Source organism: Eubalaena glacialis, chromosome 15 (assembly GCF_028564815.1).
Source record: "Eubalaena glacialis isolate mEubGla1 chromosome 15, mEubGla1.1.hap2.+ XY, whole genome shotgun sequence".
Classification (NCBI taxonomy): domain Eukaryota; kingdom Metazoa; phylum Chordata; class Mammalia; order Artiodactyla; family Balaenidae; genus Eubalaena; species Eubalaena glacialis.
This window is the reverse complement of record NC_083730.1, coordinates 8,036,396-8,054,881: the sequence shown is the minus strand read 5'-3', so window position 1 is coordinate 8,054,881 and position 18,486 is coordinate 8,036,396. Positions and strand designations below refer to the sequence as shown.

The following is an 18,486-nucleotide window of genomic DNA, read 5'->3' as shown; positions in this document are numbered from 1 at the left end:
AGATAGCAAGAACTTCTCTGAAAAGAAAATTGTCAACAGTGTAAATCTCCCATGAATTAATCCTGTAACTAAGCTCACTATTATATATTTAATATATATTTTTCTATATCTACATTTAATTGTGGAAAAATTTATGTAACATACAATTGACCACCTTCACCGTTTTTAAGTGTACAGTTCTGTAGTGTTAGTACAGCCACAACATTGTGCAACCAATCCTCACAACTTTTCGTCTTGCAAAGTTGAAACTCTATACTATACCCACTAAACAACCCCCATCCCCTGGCCTCACCCCCTGACAACCAACATTCTACTTTCTGTTTCTACGAATTTGACTGCTCTAGGGACCTCATATAAGAGGAATCATGCAGTATTTGTCCTTTTGTGACTGGCTTATTTCACTTAGAATCATGTCCTCAAGGTTCATCCATATAATATCATGTGTAAGAATTTCCTTCCTTTTTTAAGGCTGAATAGTATTTATTGCGTCTTTACCACATTTTGTTTACCCATTCATCCCTCAGTGGAGACCTGCATTGCTTCCATCTTTTTGGCTGTTATGAATAATGCTTCTGTGAACTTGGTGTACTAAACTCACAATATATTCACAAATAATGTGCTAATAGACATCCATAGCAAAACCTTGCAAATGACACTAAACCATTCTGTGTGGTGAAATAACAAACCAGTGGGGTGAATTACCAAGGTATCTCAGCAACCTGTGAAATATGCAGAAAAGTGGTTAGGTACATTTTAATAAATGCCCAATGGAAAGAATATATTTAGGGGGAAAAAAAAATCTCCTCTACTTATCTTTTAGAATGAAGTTAGGTATAAATAATTACTTAGGGGAAAAAACTACACCAAAAAATACTTCAAACTATATTTTATATATAATGTGCTATAAATCTCTGTTTACCACCCAGGAAAGTACTTTACACTTCCTGGAATGTATCAGAAGAGGTTGTTCTGTTCCACTTAATTGTGTTTGGAATAAACACCTTTCCTATGTACTGATCAGGGGTTGATGCTGATGATTTTCTATGGAAGATTCACTCCCCTCCCTTCACCCCACCTTTTTGCTGTTTTATTGAGTCATGTCTCCTAAGTGCAAAGCACAGTGTCCAAGTGTGTTGGGATCACGGGGAGGGAGATGGGGTATGGTCCTCAGTGGAGGGATCTGAGGGTTTTGATGGGGGAGGCAGTGAAGAAACTGGCATGGTACCCGCTAGGTGGAATACAAAGAAAATGACATATAGTCAAATTTTTTTTTAAGTTTCTTTTCTTTTTTAAAATTTATTTATTTTTATTTTTGGCTGCATTGGGTCTTCATTGCTGCGCGCAGTCTTTCTCTAGTTGCGGCGAGCAGGGGCTACTCTTCAGTTGCGGTGTGCGGGCTTCTCATTGCAGTGGCTTCTCCTGTTGCAGAGCATGGGCTCTACGGCATGAGGGCTTCAGTAATTGGGGCATGTGGGCCCAGTAGTTGTGGCTCGTGGGCTCTAGAGCGCAGGCTCAGTAGTTGTGGCGCATGGGCTTAGTTGCTCCATGGCATGTGGGATCTTCCCGGACCAGGGCTTGAACCTGTGTCCCCTGCAATGGCAGGCAGATTCTTAACCACTGCACCACCAGGGAAGTCCCAGCCTATAGTCAATTTAAAAGTAGTCACAAACAACATCTGGGGAGTGGAGAAGGAGACACTGTTTTCCATTTTAGGGACGGGCCAACGTTTCTTTAGCCGTGCCCTGAAGGATGAGTAGTAAATGGAGTGAAAGAATATTTAAGCGAAAGAAAAGGCACAAAGACATGAAATTCAGAAATACAGAGGATGTTTAGGGAATTAAAACTTAACTCACTTTGGCTGAAAGAAGGATGCACAAAGGGACGAGCTTGGAATGTACACAAGGACCAAATCTTAGAAGGCCTTGAATAGCACTTTTCAAGATTTAGGCTTAATTGATTAGAGAAGGATTGAAATGTCAGATTCCCAGAGGTTCCAGGAAGATAACAGAAATTACAGAAGCCAGAAGGTAGAACGAGAGGGAATAGTGGGAACTGTGGAGAACTTAACGAATGTATCATTCACGAAAAAGCAGCTGCTACTCAGCCTAGAAAAGGCTGCCAAACAGAAAAGTCAGGTCAATATTGACAGTCCTTCCAGATGTTTATGAGTGTCTCCAATTTTCTGAAAATGTGTTGGTCAAATGGAGTGGTTCTTAGGGGCCAGAACCGGCCTGCAAATGCTGGTTTAGATAGTGAGGCTTCTCCTGGTCCAATAACATCTCTTTCATCTTGGTTTTTTCATGTCCACTAAACACTGTTTTACCAAGTCACCCTTAAGTGCTAAGTTCTTTTTCTCCCTCCACTCTCATGGTTTGTACTTCACTTTCTGTTTGAATGCATTTTCAAAATTCTGTATTAATAAGACTACTTCATATGGGTATTGTGAGGAATCAATAAAAGAATCCATGTAAAGCCTTTAGGACCCTGCCCAGGTCTGCCACATAATAAACATTCAATAAACCATAGTTATTGATGCCAAAGATCACCAGCCAAAGCTCTGAGTGCACACTCGTGCACACTCACGACTGCACGTTTACAGTCCACCCCAATTTCTCTCTTGGGCTCGGACTCAAAACTCCTCGTGCCTATGAGAGAGCTCCATGTGGATGTCCAGAACTAAACCTCTCAGCCCAACCCCAGGCCTTCCTCTCACCTCATACACCCCAGTTCAGGAAGTGAGAGCGCCATCTGCCCGGGACCCCAGGTAAACACCTGACACCACTCTTGAATCCTCCTGCTACTTCACACCCAACAGCCAAGACAAAATGAAATCTTCTCTCTCAACTCTCCCGCTGTATAATCACTGTCGGAGCCCATTCCCAGCAACGTGGGAGCTGAGCAGACTGCCTGCCTTATCAGGGGATGATCAACAATGAAGGAAATCAGGTACCCCTTATCGGCACGTAGAATACAGACAACTAGAAACATAGTCCTACCAGGTCCAGAGTCCAAAAACTGGGGCAACAGATGTTGTCTTTCTGGGTAGTTGATGGGCTATGTTACTCAGATCAAACTTTCATGTAAAAGCATCTAGATTATGAATAAACTTTTTAAAAAAAATACATAGGGGCTTCCCTGGTGGCGCAGTGGTTGAGAATCCGCCTGCCAATGCAGGGGACACGGGTTCGAGCCCTGGTCTGGGAAGATCCCACATGCCGCGGAGCAACTGGGCCCGTGAGCCACAACTACTGAGCCTGCGCGTCTGGAGCCTGTGCTCCGCAACAAGAGAGGCCGCGACAGTGAGAGGCCTGCGCACCGCGATGAAGAGTGGCCCCCGCTCGCCACAACCAAAGAAAGCCCTCGCACAGAAACGAAGACCCAACACAGCCAAAAATTAATAAATAAATTAATTAATTAAAAAAAAAATACACAGAGGTAAGAAACAATGGTGCTTTGCAATATAGGCTGAGATAACATGGATGAGATATTTATTTTGAAAGTCTAGCCACTTAAATGGGAAGAATGAGAGAAAATAAGGTATAAAGAATGACTTCTATGGTTTTGAGAAGCGGGGATATTGACTCAAATGAGAGAGACTGGGAGCAGAACAGATTGTGTGCGAGGGTGGATTTATTTTTTAGAAATGTAGATATTTGCATTTCTAGTAAAATACCAGGCTCCATTATTAGCACTAAACCTCCTATTAAAAACTAAATATGCTGGGACGAAGTGAGAGAGTGGCATGGACTTATATATACTACCAAATGTAAAATAGATAGCTAGTGGGAAGCAGTCGCATAGCACAGGGAGATCAGCTCGGTGCTTTGTGACCTCCTAGAGGGGTGGGATAGGGAGGGTGGGAGGGAGACGCAAGAGGGAGGAGATATGGGGTATATATGTATACGTATAGCTGATTCACTTTGTTATACAGCAGAAACTAACACACCATCGTAAAGCAATTATACTCCAATAAAGATGTTAAAAAATAAACAACTAAATATGTATGTTAAACAATTTAAAATATCTTAAAAGCATCAAATTTCAGACAACATAGGAGTCACCAGGAGAAATCTAAGAGAAAGTGACAAACTAGGGAGGAGAGAACATGGAAGGAAGCCACTTTTGCCCTGAGCACACCTGGCCAATCTCAGCAAACTTGAACTCTGATTCTGAGCCTCACACAGCACAAGTGACATGGGTGTCAAGGCCCAGGGCCTCCCTGCGATAGGTAATGGAGGAGAAGACCCTCTTCCTGTTGAGACATCTGGGGGTACACCTTCATGGTAAGGATGAAATGGAAGTAAACCTGCCCTCATTCACATCCCTAGGAGACCATGGAAAGAAAGAAAATCCTTGAGTAGCTGTAAGCACAAGTCAGTTCTCACGTGAATTTACAGTCTAAATTCCTAGAGCAGGGGTGCTCCAGAAAGCCTAAGTTTAAAGTAATCCAAGACAATGCCTCTGTGAATGAAGGTCCATTTATTCTGGGCCTCAAAGAACAACCAGAAATGCTTTATGAAGAGTGATGTGCAGCACACAGTCAAAAAGAGCCAAGAACATAAGGAAATAAAGCAGTAAGAGGAAGAATCAGCAGCAGGGGGAAAACAGATATTAGAAATGAGCCTTTTGATATTAGAATGTCAGACATAGATTATAAAACAACTATGTGTACCTAGTCTGGGGAGAAGAGAGGGTGTGCATCGAAAAGAACAAATTAGGATAGAGAGACAATGAGAACCAGGAGTGGCTGTGAACTAAGTCCCAACAAAGCACGAAGGCAGGGGGAGCAGTGCTCCAGCAATTTCTGAGCCAAAGTGCTGGCAGCTGTAATGGTTTTTTATATAAATTCTGAATCTTTGGGAGGGGAAGAAATCAAAATAATGAAAAGTACACTAGAAAGAGACTCTATCTTGAATATACCCCCTCTCTACTTTATCCCCACTATGCTGCCTCAGTTTAATTCTTTTGCCTCTCTTGCCTGACCCACTACTATAGCCTCTGTATTACTTTGCTAGGGCTGGCATAGCAAAGTACCATAGACTGGGTGGCTTAAACAACAGAAATTTATTTTCTCACAATTCTGGAGGCAGAAAGTCTGCAATCAGGGTGCCAGCAGGGTCGATTCCTTCTGAGGCCACTCTCCTTGGCTTCTGGACGGCCACCTCTTCCTTGTGTCTTCACATGGTCTTATCTTTGTGTATGTCTGTGTCCTTATGTCCTCTTCTCATAAGGACACCAGTCATATTGGATTAAGGTCCACTCTAATGACCTCATCTTAACTCAGTTATATCTTTAAAGACTCTATTTCCAAATACAGTCATATTCTGAGGTACTGGGGGCTAGGACTTCAACATATGAATTTGGGGAGGACACAACTCAGCCCATAACAGCCTCTGGACTTCCCTCACTTGTCCCTCTCCTCTAATCCCCTTGTAGAGTCTTGTCTGACTTCTCTTTCTAAATTGCAAACCATTCACCTAATCCAAATTCTTAATGGCTCCCCATTGCCTAAAATAAAGTAAAATCACCTTAGAATGGTGTACGGTTGTGACACAAAATGGAACCAGAGGGAACATTAGCTCCCACCCCACTGCAAAGAAAATGTGATCTGAGTCAGAATAAGGCCTTGCTACGCAAACACAATTCCAAGTCGAGTATTCCGAAAACTGACCCCACCCCTCCCAAGCAAAAATCTGGAGCCCCTGTAGAAAGCATAACAAAGTTCTTTTCTGCTCTGCACCCTCCAGATTCGCCACCTGGCACCACTAGCCACTTAAACTAATTTACATTCGGGCTTCACCCAGCAGGCTGGCTCCCAAGCACACCAGACTCCCTTTGCTTTTGTAGCATTAGCATGAGCTCCCTCTAGCAGGCATGCCATCCTGCTAACAGCATGATCATCCTTCAACCCAGGAGGTTTGGCATCTCCCTCTATGAGTAAGCTCAAGCATCTTTTGTTCTCTGAAGCTTCCGTAATGACCTCCTCCCGCTCCAATCATTCTTCCAACACACACGTATAGGCACGCGCGCACACGCACTGCTGCCACCACCATCCTATCGCAACCAGCACCTGTCCCGTGCATCGAATGGCACTATAAATGAGTCCTCAGCTCGAGATCAGAGACTGGGACATGTCTATGTACCCGCAACCTCTGGCACACTAAGGTTTAACTGTTTATTGAATGAAAGCTAGGAGTGGATGGGAAGGAAGCCCTTGAGGAGGGGGGAGCTTCATTTGGCTGTGATTTAGCAAGGTAAGCAGAGACTTTGTGAAGATTGCATTGGTGGGCCATGCCCTGGAGGCAGTGCCCCTGCTGCATTTCAGGGCTGCAGGCTCCCTCTCCCTTGTTTCCTAGTCTCCCATCTTTCTTTTTCCCCACCTCTAAATCATCCCACACGCAGCTGCTAGAGTAAGGGCTCCAAATAATGGCTGCAAACATGACCCATGTGACTTCCGCTGTTTGAAAACTTTACTAACCACCAAGGAAGTTCAAAACTAGACCTTCCACCACTGCCCCTCCTCTAAGCTTATGACCAAATGTATTTTTCATTTGCCCCAAATGCAAAGAGCATTTCCCTTTCATGGGTTTTTTTCCATGATGCATTTTTTTTCTGGAATCATACCTAGATTTCTGGTCTGGTGCAGGCACCTTTCAAGGTCCCCCAAACTGGAAGTAACCTCTGCCGCTCTCAACTCCCCAGACGTTGTTCTATGCTACTTATCAAGTTCCACTGTACATCACAGTTACTCGGTCCTCACGTTTACATAATGTATAGTATGTACCTCCCCTATTAGATTATAAACGTCTCAAAAACAGTGACCTTCTTACTCATTTCTTCTTCTCCTCACAGCAAACTGTAAATGTCTATTCAATGTATTTAGAAAGGGCTTACAATTCTTTAAATTACTGTTATCAACATTCATCCAATAAAAGACTAGAACATCTCAAAGTGTCATTTGAACAATAAGGTATAATAATTTGCTCTTTGGTTCAGTTCTGCTATTTTCACTGAAAACATAATAGTCAGACTGTGTTAAGAATAAAAATTCAAACACTGTGTCAGCTCAAAGAAACACAATACCAGTAATTGGAAATGTTTCCATCTTATGAAATGTTCATTCTTTTAGGAACCATTTGTAGGATTTAAGGAAAATAAGAGGAAGAAGGGACAAGTCCTATGTTCAATAAATATTCTTTATTTATATTTACTGACTTATTTAAATGAGCAACTATGCTTCTTAAAAGATAACAGGGACATAATTTGAGAATTGTGGTGTCACAAGCTAATGGGACACAAAATGATCTCATTTGGGGACATACACTAATGTTACCGAGCTCTGCCTCAGAGACAAGTATTGAATTCCCTGGCTGTTTCTCAAATGAAAAATGGTATACACACTTTCAATTGTAGTGCCCAGTTTGTAAGGAGAAATAAATGTACTCTCTCCATTAGTGGAATGAATTAGGTGGATGACCTAAAATTTTCTGAAGTTTTGGGTTCTTCATGTCAAGAAGGAAATTATCCTAAAGATACGCATACACCTTCAGTAAGCTATTCTGGAAATGTCAGTGTTGGTAGCATATAGGATTTCATGTAGCCTGCCAAGAAATGGAACAAATATGTTCTTAAGAGGTAATTTGCTGAAATGAGAATATTAAGTTTCTTAAGTATTCTGCTAGTTAAATGGTGCACATAAATGCTCACAGAATTCATGCCCAGACATCATCCTTATTGGACCTACTAAACCCAGCAGGTATGACGTGTATAGCTATTTACAGTGCTATTAAATGTGAATATTGCATCTCACATCTCCATCCTTAGAAAGCTTTCTATATCAATCTTCTACGGAACATGGGTCTTTCTCTCTGGGCAGATTATGAAGAAGACTTTTTTATTTTTTAATGTAAGTTGGTTAAATAGCTTAAGTCAGGGAAAATTTTCTCACATTGATATTTATTGGATTGTGAGTAATCTCTCAAGGGAAGTGCCAGAAGCCCCATCAGCTGAGTTATTTAATTAAAACTATTGTGGAGTAAGTAGAAGAGACGGTGCCTAGGGGAATAAGTTCGCATTGATCCCTGAAGGATGGGCTTGATAGTCTTAAAATTCTTAACGGTTTCAAAATCTTAAATGTCTTCAGAAATGTTCTCGAAGGAACAGAAAAGCTATCCTGTTTGCAACCTCCACTCCCTATAAAAACCAAACAAAAACAAAAACCAGCAACCAAGAGCAGAGCTTAGAGACAAGTCTTCTTTCTATAAACGTTCAACCAGCTGCCCCTGGACAGCATCGGCTCAAAGAGAAAGCGGGCTGCACAGCCCTAAGCTTCTGGTCCTCAGAGCTTGACCTTTCTCCTTCTTTCTTCAGTTATTTATTTTCCTTTTCGCTTCTTCGTTTTTAAATTTCCCAAATCCAGCATTTTTACCTTACAAAATTTTTTATCATTTTACCCTCCGTCAGGACTGTGGCCTGTCAGGATGCACATCCCCGTAAGGTCTCTTTGAAGGTCCCTGACGCCTCCCCCTAATCCTACGAGCAGTTTCCGAGAGAAGATGCGGTGAACACAGCTCCATCGCTGCTGTTCTCAACCTTTGATGAGAGGAATTTTTAAAAAAGAATCTAGAAGCTGAGACGGTCCAGGGGAGGGTCTCAGTGTGCGTGGGCCCAGCGGGTTCCGATTACCTGGAGGGGCTCTTACTCACGAAGCCACAATCCCCACCCTGCACTCACACCACACGCCAGCAGCACCCACTCCGCAGAGGAAGCGTGTTCCAGAGCCCGCGGCTGGCAGCCGCCCGAGTGCTGGGGAGAGGGGGGTTGTGGTCACAAGTGATAGAAGAGGTGCAAGTTGTCTTGATGGCTGAGGGCTGAAGGAGCAAAACCCAAGAACTGTGTGTCTCTGCTGCACGAAGACCGTCTCCGAGGGCCACAGGGGAGCCGGTGCTTCTGCTTCAGCTGTAGTTCATCCTCGAGCCAAAGCCACCCTTACGCTATGGTCATCTTGGAAATAACAATAGCTGCTCAAGGAAGGGTAGGGCTTGTGGAAGTAAACAAAACAACCACAGGCAAAGATCACAGCCAGGTGCCTCCCCTGCTCTGGACTGCCTGAGTGGATTTCCCAACAAGTCTAGGGAAAATGTTCTCTTCTGGATGCTGACCCGGCTGAGAAGTGGGAAAGCCTGGGCGGCCTCGCAGGGCAGGGAGGTAGCACGGTGGACACAGGCCTGTGCCCTCAGGTGGACAAACAGAAAAAACTACTCTCACCAAACCCAAATGTGTATTTGTTCCTTACGTTAAACTTTACCTGCCATTCAATTGTTGAATCTAATTTTGTATATAAATCCAGTATTGCCTTGCTTCAGAGTTGTTTTTTATGTCTCCCTTTTTGATTTTTGATTACAGAGCTTTACCCCAAAGCCTGAGCACTGAATCTCATGGTGATATGTGCTCTCAAGCATCTCCTCCCTGGCTTAGTGAACAGAAAGCAAGTCAATAAAAACCACCTTGCCCTGGGTTCTGGTAAGTAGTCCACTTTCCGATTCCCATTAATTTCACCCTTGAGAAGTGCAGTGACCATAACCTTGCTTTCCACGAGTCTTAAAATGCTCTTTATCATTTGCCTTCTCTATGTACTATTTTATTTCATTAAGGAGTGAGATTTCTCAGCCTTTAAAATGCTTTTGTTTTCATCAGTTGGCTATTTCTTATTGATACTACCTAATATCTTTTCTCTTCCTTAAATGAAAAACTGCTGAAATGTAACACTTCACAGAACCCCCCTTTTTTATTCTCATATATGTACGTGTATAACACACAGTTACACAGATGGGGAAACTTTCAAGACTGATTTCTGAGCTTGTAAGAATGGACCTTAAGAGAGTTTATTATTTATTAATAATTATTTATTAATTCTTTAAACAGTAGATATGAAAGAATTTTTTCTTATTCTTCTACCTCACTTAAAAACAAACAAACCCAACCTCAAAGCAAAAGAGAAGCATCTGACGGGCAAAGCTGAAAGAATCCAGCAGGGACAAAACATGCTGGTATGTATTGGTGACCCATGTAACAGGAGAGTAAGAAAGACTCTTCTTCCACGGCCTCTTAGCCCTGTTTGGAATTTCCACTGACTGGCAAAGAAGGCTTTTAGACAAAGGCTTCCCCTCCATAATTTTGCACCTTTCACTAATATGTAAGGTAGTGCAGTTTTCTTCTTTCCTTCTGAATTTGCGACAGATAACACACAAGCTGAAATGAGAGTATGAAAATTTTCTCAAGATACATTGCAAAATACAATTGCATAACACATCTGGATTCCTATGCCTTTTGAAGCATTAAGTCAACATGTTGAAATAAACCAAGCGATGAATTTTAAACCAGAATAAACTGCATTCATTGTTGATCAATCCTATGTGTTGGTTTGCAAAGTAGGTTAAAGCAGAGCCAAAGTTATCTATTTTTTAGATAATATTTAAAGCAATTCTCCTGAATGCTACTCCGCTCAACTCCATGTCCAGATATTCTGACTTACCTCCTTCAAGGTAAACTTCAAATTCCCCCCTTTCAGGGAATCTATCCTGAGTTTCCCGGTTGAAAGTAAATTCTATCCTCTGAACTATAATAGCACTTACTCTTTGCTTTACGTTATAATTTGTGATATACAACTTTTATCTCCCCTAATGCTCTGCATACTGTTTAGGGCTCAGATCATGTCTTTCTAGCTTCCCCACCACAGACATTATCTTGAATATAGTAGGTTCTCAGTAAGACTTGATGAGTGAATTAATGGATAAGTGAATTCGGTCCCACAAATCAGCACACCCATTTCTACCAGCCAGATCCGGGCCACTCCCCCATTTCCAGATTTAAATAAAATTTAAATCCTGAGATCACCCCAACATTAGAAAAAAAAAAAAAAAGTAACTGGCAAGAGAAAAGCAAATACTGACCTTGACGGGAATAGAGATAAGACCCATCTAAGACCGAACATGGATGACACACAGGGAGCCTCATCCCACCCAGAAAAGAACGAAACCTTAAAAAGGAGACAGTGAGGAACATCCCATGTCAAAGTTGAGATGGGGGGGTTGGAGTGTGGAAGATCACAGAGTGGGAAATCTGTGTGATACAGCAACACAGAGCACCAGAATGTGTGCAGGGGACCATCTAACCCTCTCCTGTACACATGAGCTAAGAGGAAACCCGTCTGGCTCCTACACCAGTTACGCGTCTGTCCTGCATCTCGAGTCTCTCCCGCTTCTTCCCTCCCTCCCCTCGCTATGCTCTCTCCAGTCTTTAACACGAATGCTCCCCCCACTTCGACGTGACCATCCTTCAATGCCACTGCCTCAGCTTCCGTCCCACATACAAGTAGTTTCTTAGTGAACCATCTTCTTCACGTGTGCTGGGTGATCATCCAGACGACTCCAAAATTGGTGTTTTCAATCCTGAACCTCATTATGGTTTGTCATTCCATAATTTCAGCCGTGAGCTGGTCAAAGGCTACTTTACAACTCAATGCATCTGAAACTGAACTTATTTACTCTCTTCCAAGCCAAACTGGTCTCTTAATTTCCCATCTTTTTAAGGGAAACCATCATTTTTCAGTCCCTGAATCATAAAAATTTGGAATCCTTGTTTTCCCTCTTCCAGCCCTCCAGGCCAAATCAGAATGAAGATCTTACCCTTAACTTAGATAATTACCTGTGAACTGCTCAAAATTGCAATTGTATCTTCTTCACTGTTTTTATTAGAAATTCAATAGATTTGAGAGAAGTTTCATAAAACATTTTTAAGACAGATGGGAAATAAAACACCTGCATAAGAAAAACACCTGATTGTGAACTTGGAAGACCCTTGTATTCCTTCCTGGTTCTATCTCCTTCCTGCCTGTGCTTCGGAAATCTGCTTTCCTTAGAGTTTTACCACACGTTTGTATCTATAAGTAGCATATTGTTTAGTTGCATGTCTCTAAACTTTGAAGGAAAGGAATCATCCCCTGTATGTTTTTTTGAAACTTGTTTTTTTCTTTCACACCATGTTCCCAAAATTCATCCCTGTTGATGAGCATTGCGATCAGTCATTCATTTGTTGGCTATCACAGTGATCTGCTGCCTTAAACACTCTCAGGCATTCCTCCTACATGTGGGCAATCCCCAGAATATACAATAGAGAGAATGATTAGGTCTTAGGAATGGGGTTCTTTAACTAGCTAATGCAATATCATTTTCCAAAATAGATGTGATGGTTAATTTTAGGTATTAATTTGGAGGGTGGTTTTGGATAAGATTAACATTTAAATTGGTGAATTTTGAGTAAGCAGACTGGCCTACATAATGTGGGTGGGCCTCATGCAATCACCTGAAGGTCTGAATACAACAGAAAGACTGGCCTCCTTGGCCTCCTTTCCGCCTGCATCTACACCATCATTGGTTTTCCTGGGTCTCCAGCCTGCCGGCCCACACTGCAGTCTCCATGATCACATGAGCCAGTTCCTCATGATAAATGTCTTTCTATACACAGACACAGCCTATTGGTTCTGTTTCTCTGGAGAACTCTGAATATTACCAATACCAATAATACAGTAGATACACCAACTTGCACTCCTACCAGCAGTGGATAAGCATTCCAATCCATAAAATAATAGTTGTTCACCCTGCCCCTTAAACTCTTCCCCTTCTATAAGGATGCAACTAGTTTAATCTTCTAGGTGGTGAAAAAAAGTGGTCATTATGTGTCTCCCTCTGAAAACATTCAGAGACTTCCCACAGTCTATACTGCAGGGTCAAGTTCCAACCCCATTAGGCTCAGCAACATTGGGCCGTCCCATCTTTCCAAGTTCTTCTCTGACATTCTCCTGCCCCATGGGCTTTGGCTTCTTTTTTAAACATAGGATCTACTGTATAAAACCTTACCTGGGGCCCCAGAGCACCTCTGCTGTAAGAGCAGAGAGAGGGTCCCACTGTCACAGTTTCTTCCTCACCCTCAAGCCTGCCTCTCAGGCGATGAGGGGCCCTGGAGCCCGGGTGAGACCTACCCCTCCTGGAGCTCTGTGCTCTGCGTGAACCAGACTTCCTCATGCCCTTCTCCACACCATCAGTACCCCCCGGAGACGCCCTTTTCTCTTCTTCCCTCACACCAGTCTCTCTATGCTAAAAAATCCCTGGTACAAACTATTATGTATTAAATAAGCTACAAGGATATATTGTACAACACAGGGAATATAGCCAATATTCGATAATGACCATAAATGGAGTATAAGCTTTAAAAATTGTGAATCGTCACATTGTATACCCGTAACTTATATAATATTGTACAGCAACTCTACTTCAATTTTTTTTTTTAATTGCTCATGTTCACTCTGCTGGTGTCAAGCTCCCCTTCCTCTCATTTCTGGCTCTTTGGAAACACCAGCTGGTTTCATCCTGGTGCTGCGGCTTGGCAGCTCAGCAACCTTGAGTTGGTTAATGACCCTGAACTTCAGTTTCCTCAGCTGTATAATGTGACCATGCTAATCTCCCGCCTGGTGTTTCACAAGCATTAAACGAGAGGACAGGCATTTACTTCACACACAGTAGGCACCTAATCAGAGTTAGCTAGCAGAGTTTTTGGGGTGCATCATACATTTGGGGGGACATTTCCATAAATATAACTACATTTGCCTTAAGTGACTAGTAAAGCCAGAGACACATGGGTTACGGTAATCTTCTCCACAACCCCACTTCCACCGCAAACTCTGCCATGAAAGGGCTACCTTTGAAATGTCACCTCTCAAGTCGCCTCAGCATATTTTTCCATGAGGCAGTGAAATAAATGCAGCCATTCTTGCCATTAAATGTTCTAAATCAGTTACTGATTAAGAAATGCCTGTTCTGAAGGTAACACATGTTTTAACATAATTTTGCATTAACAATATCATTTATCCAGAATAAGACATCCAATTTGCTCTTCAACTCTGGGCTGAAAACTCAAGGGGGAGGGAGGCCAAAAGGACAAGCAAGGATGGATGTCTCCTCATTCAAGGGCCCCCGCCAGCTCCTATGCCCCCTAAGCTGGCACTTTCCATCCTGTAATTGCAACTCTATCCAATGGACACAAACGAAGTCTGAGAACTTGAACAGATTACTAGACCTTACTTTCCTTCAGTGTCCTCACTCGAAAATCAAGGTTACGTCCACAGCCAAGTGTGCAGGGGGCGTTAAACGAGAAGACCTAGGTAAGGTACTGATCAAGTTCCTCACACATCATCAGCTTTCAGTGAACAGGAGAAATCAGTATATTTAGAGAACGTGTGGCTCAATTCCTTCACCTTTTTGAAGATCTTAACGATCTATTATACAGATTAAGATTTCCGGATTCCAAGTCCAATCTTTCACTGTTAAATAGATCATCAACTCCCCCTTTATGTTATACAAGCATGTAATATTTGTAGATCCTGATATGTTGTTAATAAAGCACACATGGAAGAATTTAAGTATATTTAAGGTTAATTTAGTATATTTAAGGTTAAGTATATTTAAGTATATTTAATGTAAATACAGCTACTATATTTTATAAATTCACTACCTTTCTTAGTTTTAAAAAAAAATGAAGCTCTCCAAATCTCAAAAGTGAATGAAATACTCTCACTGGCTGGTTAATGCAATCTATTCTTTAAAAATATAAATGATCAAAAACAACAGCAAAATATGTTTAAGAATACCATCAGATTCTAATCTGAACTAGATGGAGAGTTGGCCGCCCCTTTCTTGGTGACTGACTGAAAATCTCACCACTGTTTTTGAAAAAGCCCCATGAGGCAGAGATCTCCCTTTTCCTATCCTCAAAATAATAACAGGAGAAATAAATCTGGATGATAAAATTAAGAAAATATTGCCCAAATCATTCATACATGATGCTAAAAATCCTACTTTGGTGTGGCAACCATAATTTAGTTCTCAATAATTTAGCGCTACCCTCTATCCTAAACCTTCACAAGAGGTCAAGCTACCTGTTTTTGTTTTGTTTTGCTTTTAATAAAAATTGCATATGTTTAGGGCATATACAACAAAATGATATGTGGAATGATTACTATAGTCAAGCTAATTTACACATCTTCTCCCCATATAGTTACCAGTTTTTGGTGATAAGAGCACCTGAAATCTACCTCTTAGCAAATTTCCAGTGTTCAAGACAATGATATTAACTATCATTAATGTCTTCATGCTGTACATTGGGTCTCTAGACTTGTTCATCCTGCATAACTTCAACTCTGTACTCTGACCAACATCTATCTCCCCCGTTCCCCACCTCCCCACCCTGGTAACCAGCGTTCTACCTGTTTTCTTTTTTTCCTTCTTTTTTTTTTTATTGGGGTATAGTTGTTTTACAATGCTGTGTTAGTTTCTACTGTACAGTGGAGTTCCTTGTGCTATACAGCAGGTTCTTATTAGTTATCTATCTTATACATATTAGTGTATATATGTATATATGTACAATATCTTCTTTAGCCATTCCTCTGTTGATGGACATTTTTGTTTTTTTAATATTTTAATTTTACTGGAGTATAGTTGATTTACAATGTTGTGTTAGTTTCAGGTGTACCTGTTTTCAATTGGTTGCTCTTTACAGAAATCGGAATACCCGATTTGGGACCTAAACTACAAAAGCTCACCACACGAGGCAGGGTGGGGAGGGGCATCTATCTCTGGCCATGGTGGCTCAGGCCATGTGCCAAACAGCTCACACCTAAGACCCTTCCCATCCTTTCCGCCACTTGCATGGCTAATCAGAGTGGACTATACACTGAAGACTCGCAAACAGCATTTCACAGGTGGCTGCACACAACAGCAAATGAGATCTTGAGGGGCAAAATGGAGTCTGTAATAAGTAAGTACTTAACTAAAGAGATTTTGCTAATTGACACTCTGTAAGCCTCACCCATATACACAGAATTATTATTGAGCTTAGGTACACCTAAAGAGAAAGGGAAAACTAACACATGGGAATTTTTCTTACTTCCTGACCATTAGATATTCCTTATATAGTACTTTAAATTGTTCTTTTATAATACGGATTTCTTAAAAAGAAAGCACTATATCAGGTGGTATATGATGTGCTCTGCTGGATGTCTATTTGGGATATAATTTGAGAGACACCAGACAAGAAACACACAGTCCCAAATTATTTCCTTCCCTAGACTATCTCTGACAACTAAAAATTTCATCACTAGTCATTTTGTATCAAAAGCCTAGGAAATAATAATAGTGACAGTAATAATAATACCTACCATTCCCCGATTACCATGGGCCAAGTTCCTTACATATAAGATCCCTAAACCATTCAACAAAGAGAATGGTATTATTAACTCAATTTACTGTTCAGGAACCTGAGATTCAGAGGGACTGAGCAGCCAATATAAGGTTATAAAGGAAGTAAAGGCTATAAAACCCAAGTTTTTCCAACATACCACACCCAATCCATGTGGCTATTACTTGTAGGACTAACTAAGCGTCAAAGCACAATCACTGGTAGACATGGCAGGAAATACTTCAAGAGATCATTCGATTCTTTCTGAAATGACAGCTTGCAATTTCTGAAGCATCTTCTCTAGTGAAACTTGGATGAAGCTAAAAACAGAGCCAGTGCTTGAACTCTGCCTAGGATTCACTAATAAACCCAGATTTGGTGTTACAGAAAGGACTCTGAACAAGCAGGGTTGGAAGCAAAAGGAAATGGGACTACGTCACAGGAGGTGTCTGATCCCTGAACCCAAACATCGCCAACATCAGCTTAATGTAGGTTCAAGCTCTCATTAAGACAAGATAAAGCCTGTGCTTTCTCCCATGACATTCGAATTCATGAGACGCTTCTTCTACTCGGAAATGATAGCACATTAAGAAAAACGGAATTGATTCACAGTATTACTTCTTTGAAACAATAATATAGAATCTAGAAACGGAATTGGAAAATGGCACAAAAATATGATAAAGCATTTCACAGCTTCTACCTGGTCTTTACAGAAACAAATATTGTAGATGGGTAAAAAGGTAAATAAAAATTTCACTTACCTGATGGAACCACCTGTATCACCTTTTCCCAGGTTCCATGTGGGAAAGTATGAAGAAAGCAGGAATAGAAGCCAACGTCCACCTCAGAGGCATTATGGAAGGACAAGGTCATATCGTTAGAGGCCGTGGTTGAATTTGAAAAGTAAACCCTATCAGCGTACGGCTCTCTTATGATCACACGGTAAGTGGGGTTGAAAATGGCTATGGACTCTCTCTCCAGTGTCTTGATCTTGAACCACTCCATCTGGGTTAAAGTGTCCTTTGATGGATACACACATTCTAGGGTCATATTCTTAGCAAGTTTAACAGTTGTGTCCCAAAATATCTCTTCACATCGAGCTGAAAGACACACCATGATGTGATCATGTGAATTCAATTAGACCTGATGATTGAAACACCAAACAGACATCTGAAGCTTACTCTAGACCTAGCAAGATAGTAAACTGAGATCATGGTAAAGGCTAACAGTTTCTACTTTAGTCTAAAAAGGTTTCCACTGCTGATAATTGGTATTTACAACTTGTAGTTTTTCTGAACAAGTGAGAAATTATCTAAGCCAACTAAGAGCATTATAAATTCTGAACATGTCACACTATAAGACTAAAAAAGGAGTAAATTCTTTAAATGAAGACATTATCTTTACCTTTGTATACATAAAGAATAGCCAAGAGGAAAGTAAGGTAATCCATCTCTGGAACCTGTTTGGGAGGCCAGTCTAGAGAAAGACAATTTTATAATGTCACATTGAGAGCCCCAGCACGGTGCACTGTTTCCTTCCTCTCAGATCCTATCAGCAGTGTCTTCTTTATCTGAAGTATGAACACAGGAAAAAGGTCTTAGCTTCAAAGTCAGGTTTGCTCTCGTACAAAGATGGGCAGATTTGAGTTACTTCTCTCTCGGGGAAATAGCTTATTTTCAAGCTTTCATTTTCTACAAAGATTCATTCATTTGAACAAACATTCTCTGAGTGCATGCTCTGGGCCCAACTCTGCTCTAGGCGATGAGGATACAGCAATAAATTAAAAAAAAAAATATCCTTGCCATAATGGAACTTATATTCTAGTGGGAGGAGGCATAAAATAAAATAGAGAAGGACAAAATAGAGTTAGGTGGTAACTGCATGAAGAAAAACAAAGCAGGAGAGTGGGGACCGGGATGGGGTGGTAGTGTTTCCCCCTGGATAGGAGAGCTGGGGAGTCTGCACTGAGAATGTGACATTGGGGCAGAGTCTACAGGGCACAGGGAGGGGCCTGCAGCTCCACCAGCATGGTCGGCCCACGGGGCATGGCCTTCCTGTCACCTCTGCCTCTTCGCTGACCTCAGGCATTTGCTTCGGGGGTGATGAAGGGACCGCTGAAGGCCCTCCAGGTTCCAAAGTATCGTGGCTCAGGGAATATACAAATCCACCATTATCGTTGATTTTTTTTAAACTTTT

At 41.5% G+C, this 18,486-nt stretch overlaps 1 protein-coding gene across 1 annotated transcript in view; it reads right to left on the bottom strand.

Moving 5' to 3' along the window:
- CD226 (CD226 molecule) overlaps positions 1–17,740 on the bottom strand; it is an 84,437-nt gene extending 66,697 nt beyond the window's left edge. Inside the window, exons 1-2 of the mRNA XM_061170128.1 lie at positions 17,695–17,740; positions 17,052–17,390 (exon numbers count right to left, since the gene is read on the bottom strand). Coding sequence (XP_061026111.1) covers positions 17,052–17,390; positions 17,695–17,740 — 385 coding nt within the window. The remainder of the gene's footprint in view (positions 1–17,051; positions 17,391–17,694) is intronic.
- Between the last annotated feature and the right edge of the window lie 746 nt (positions 17,741–18,486).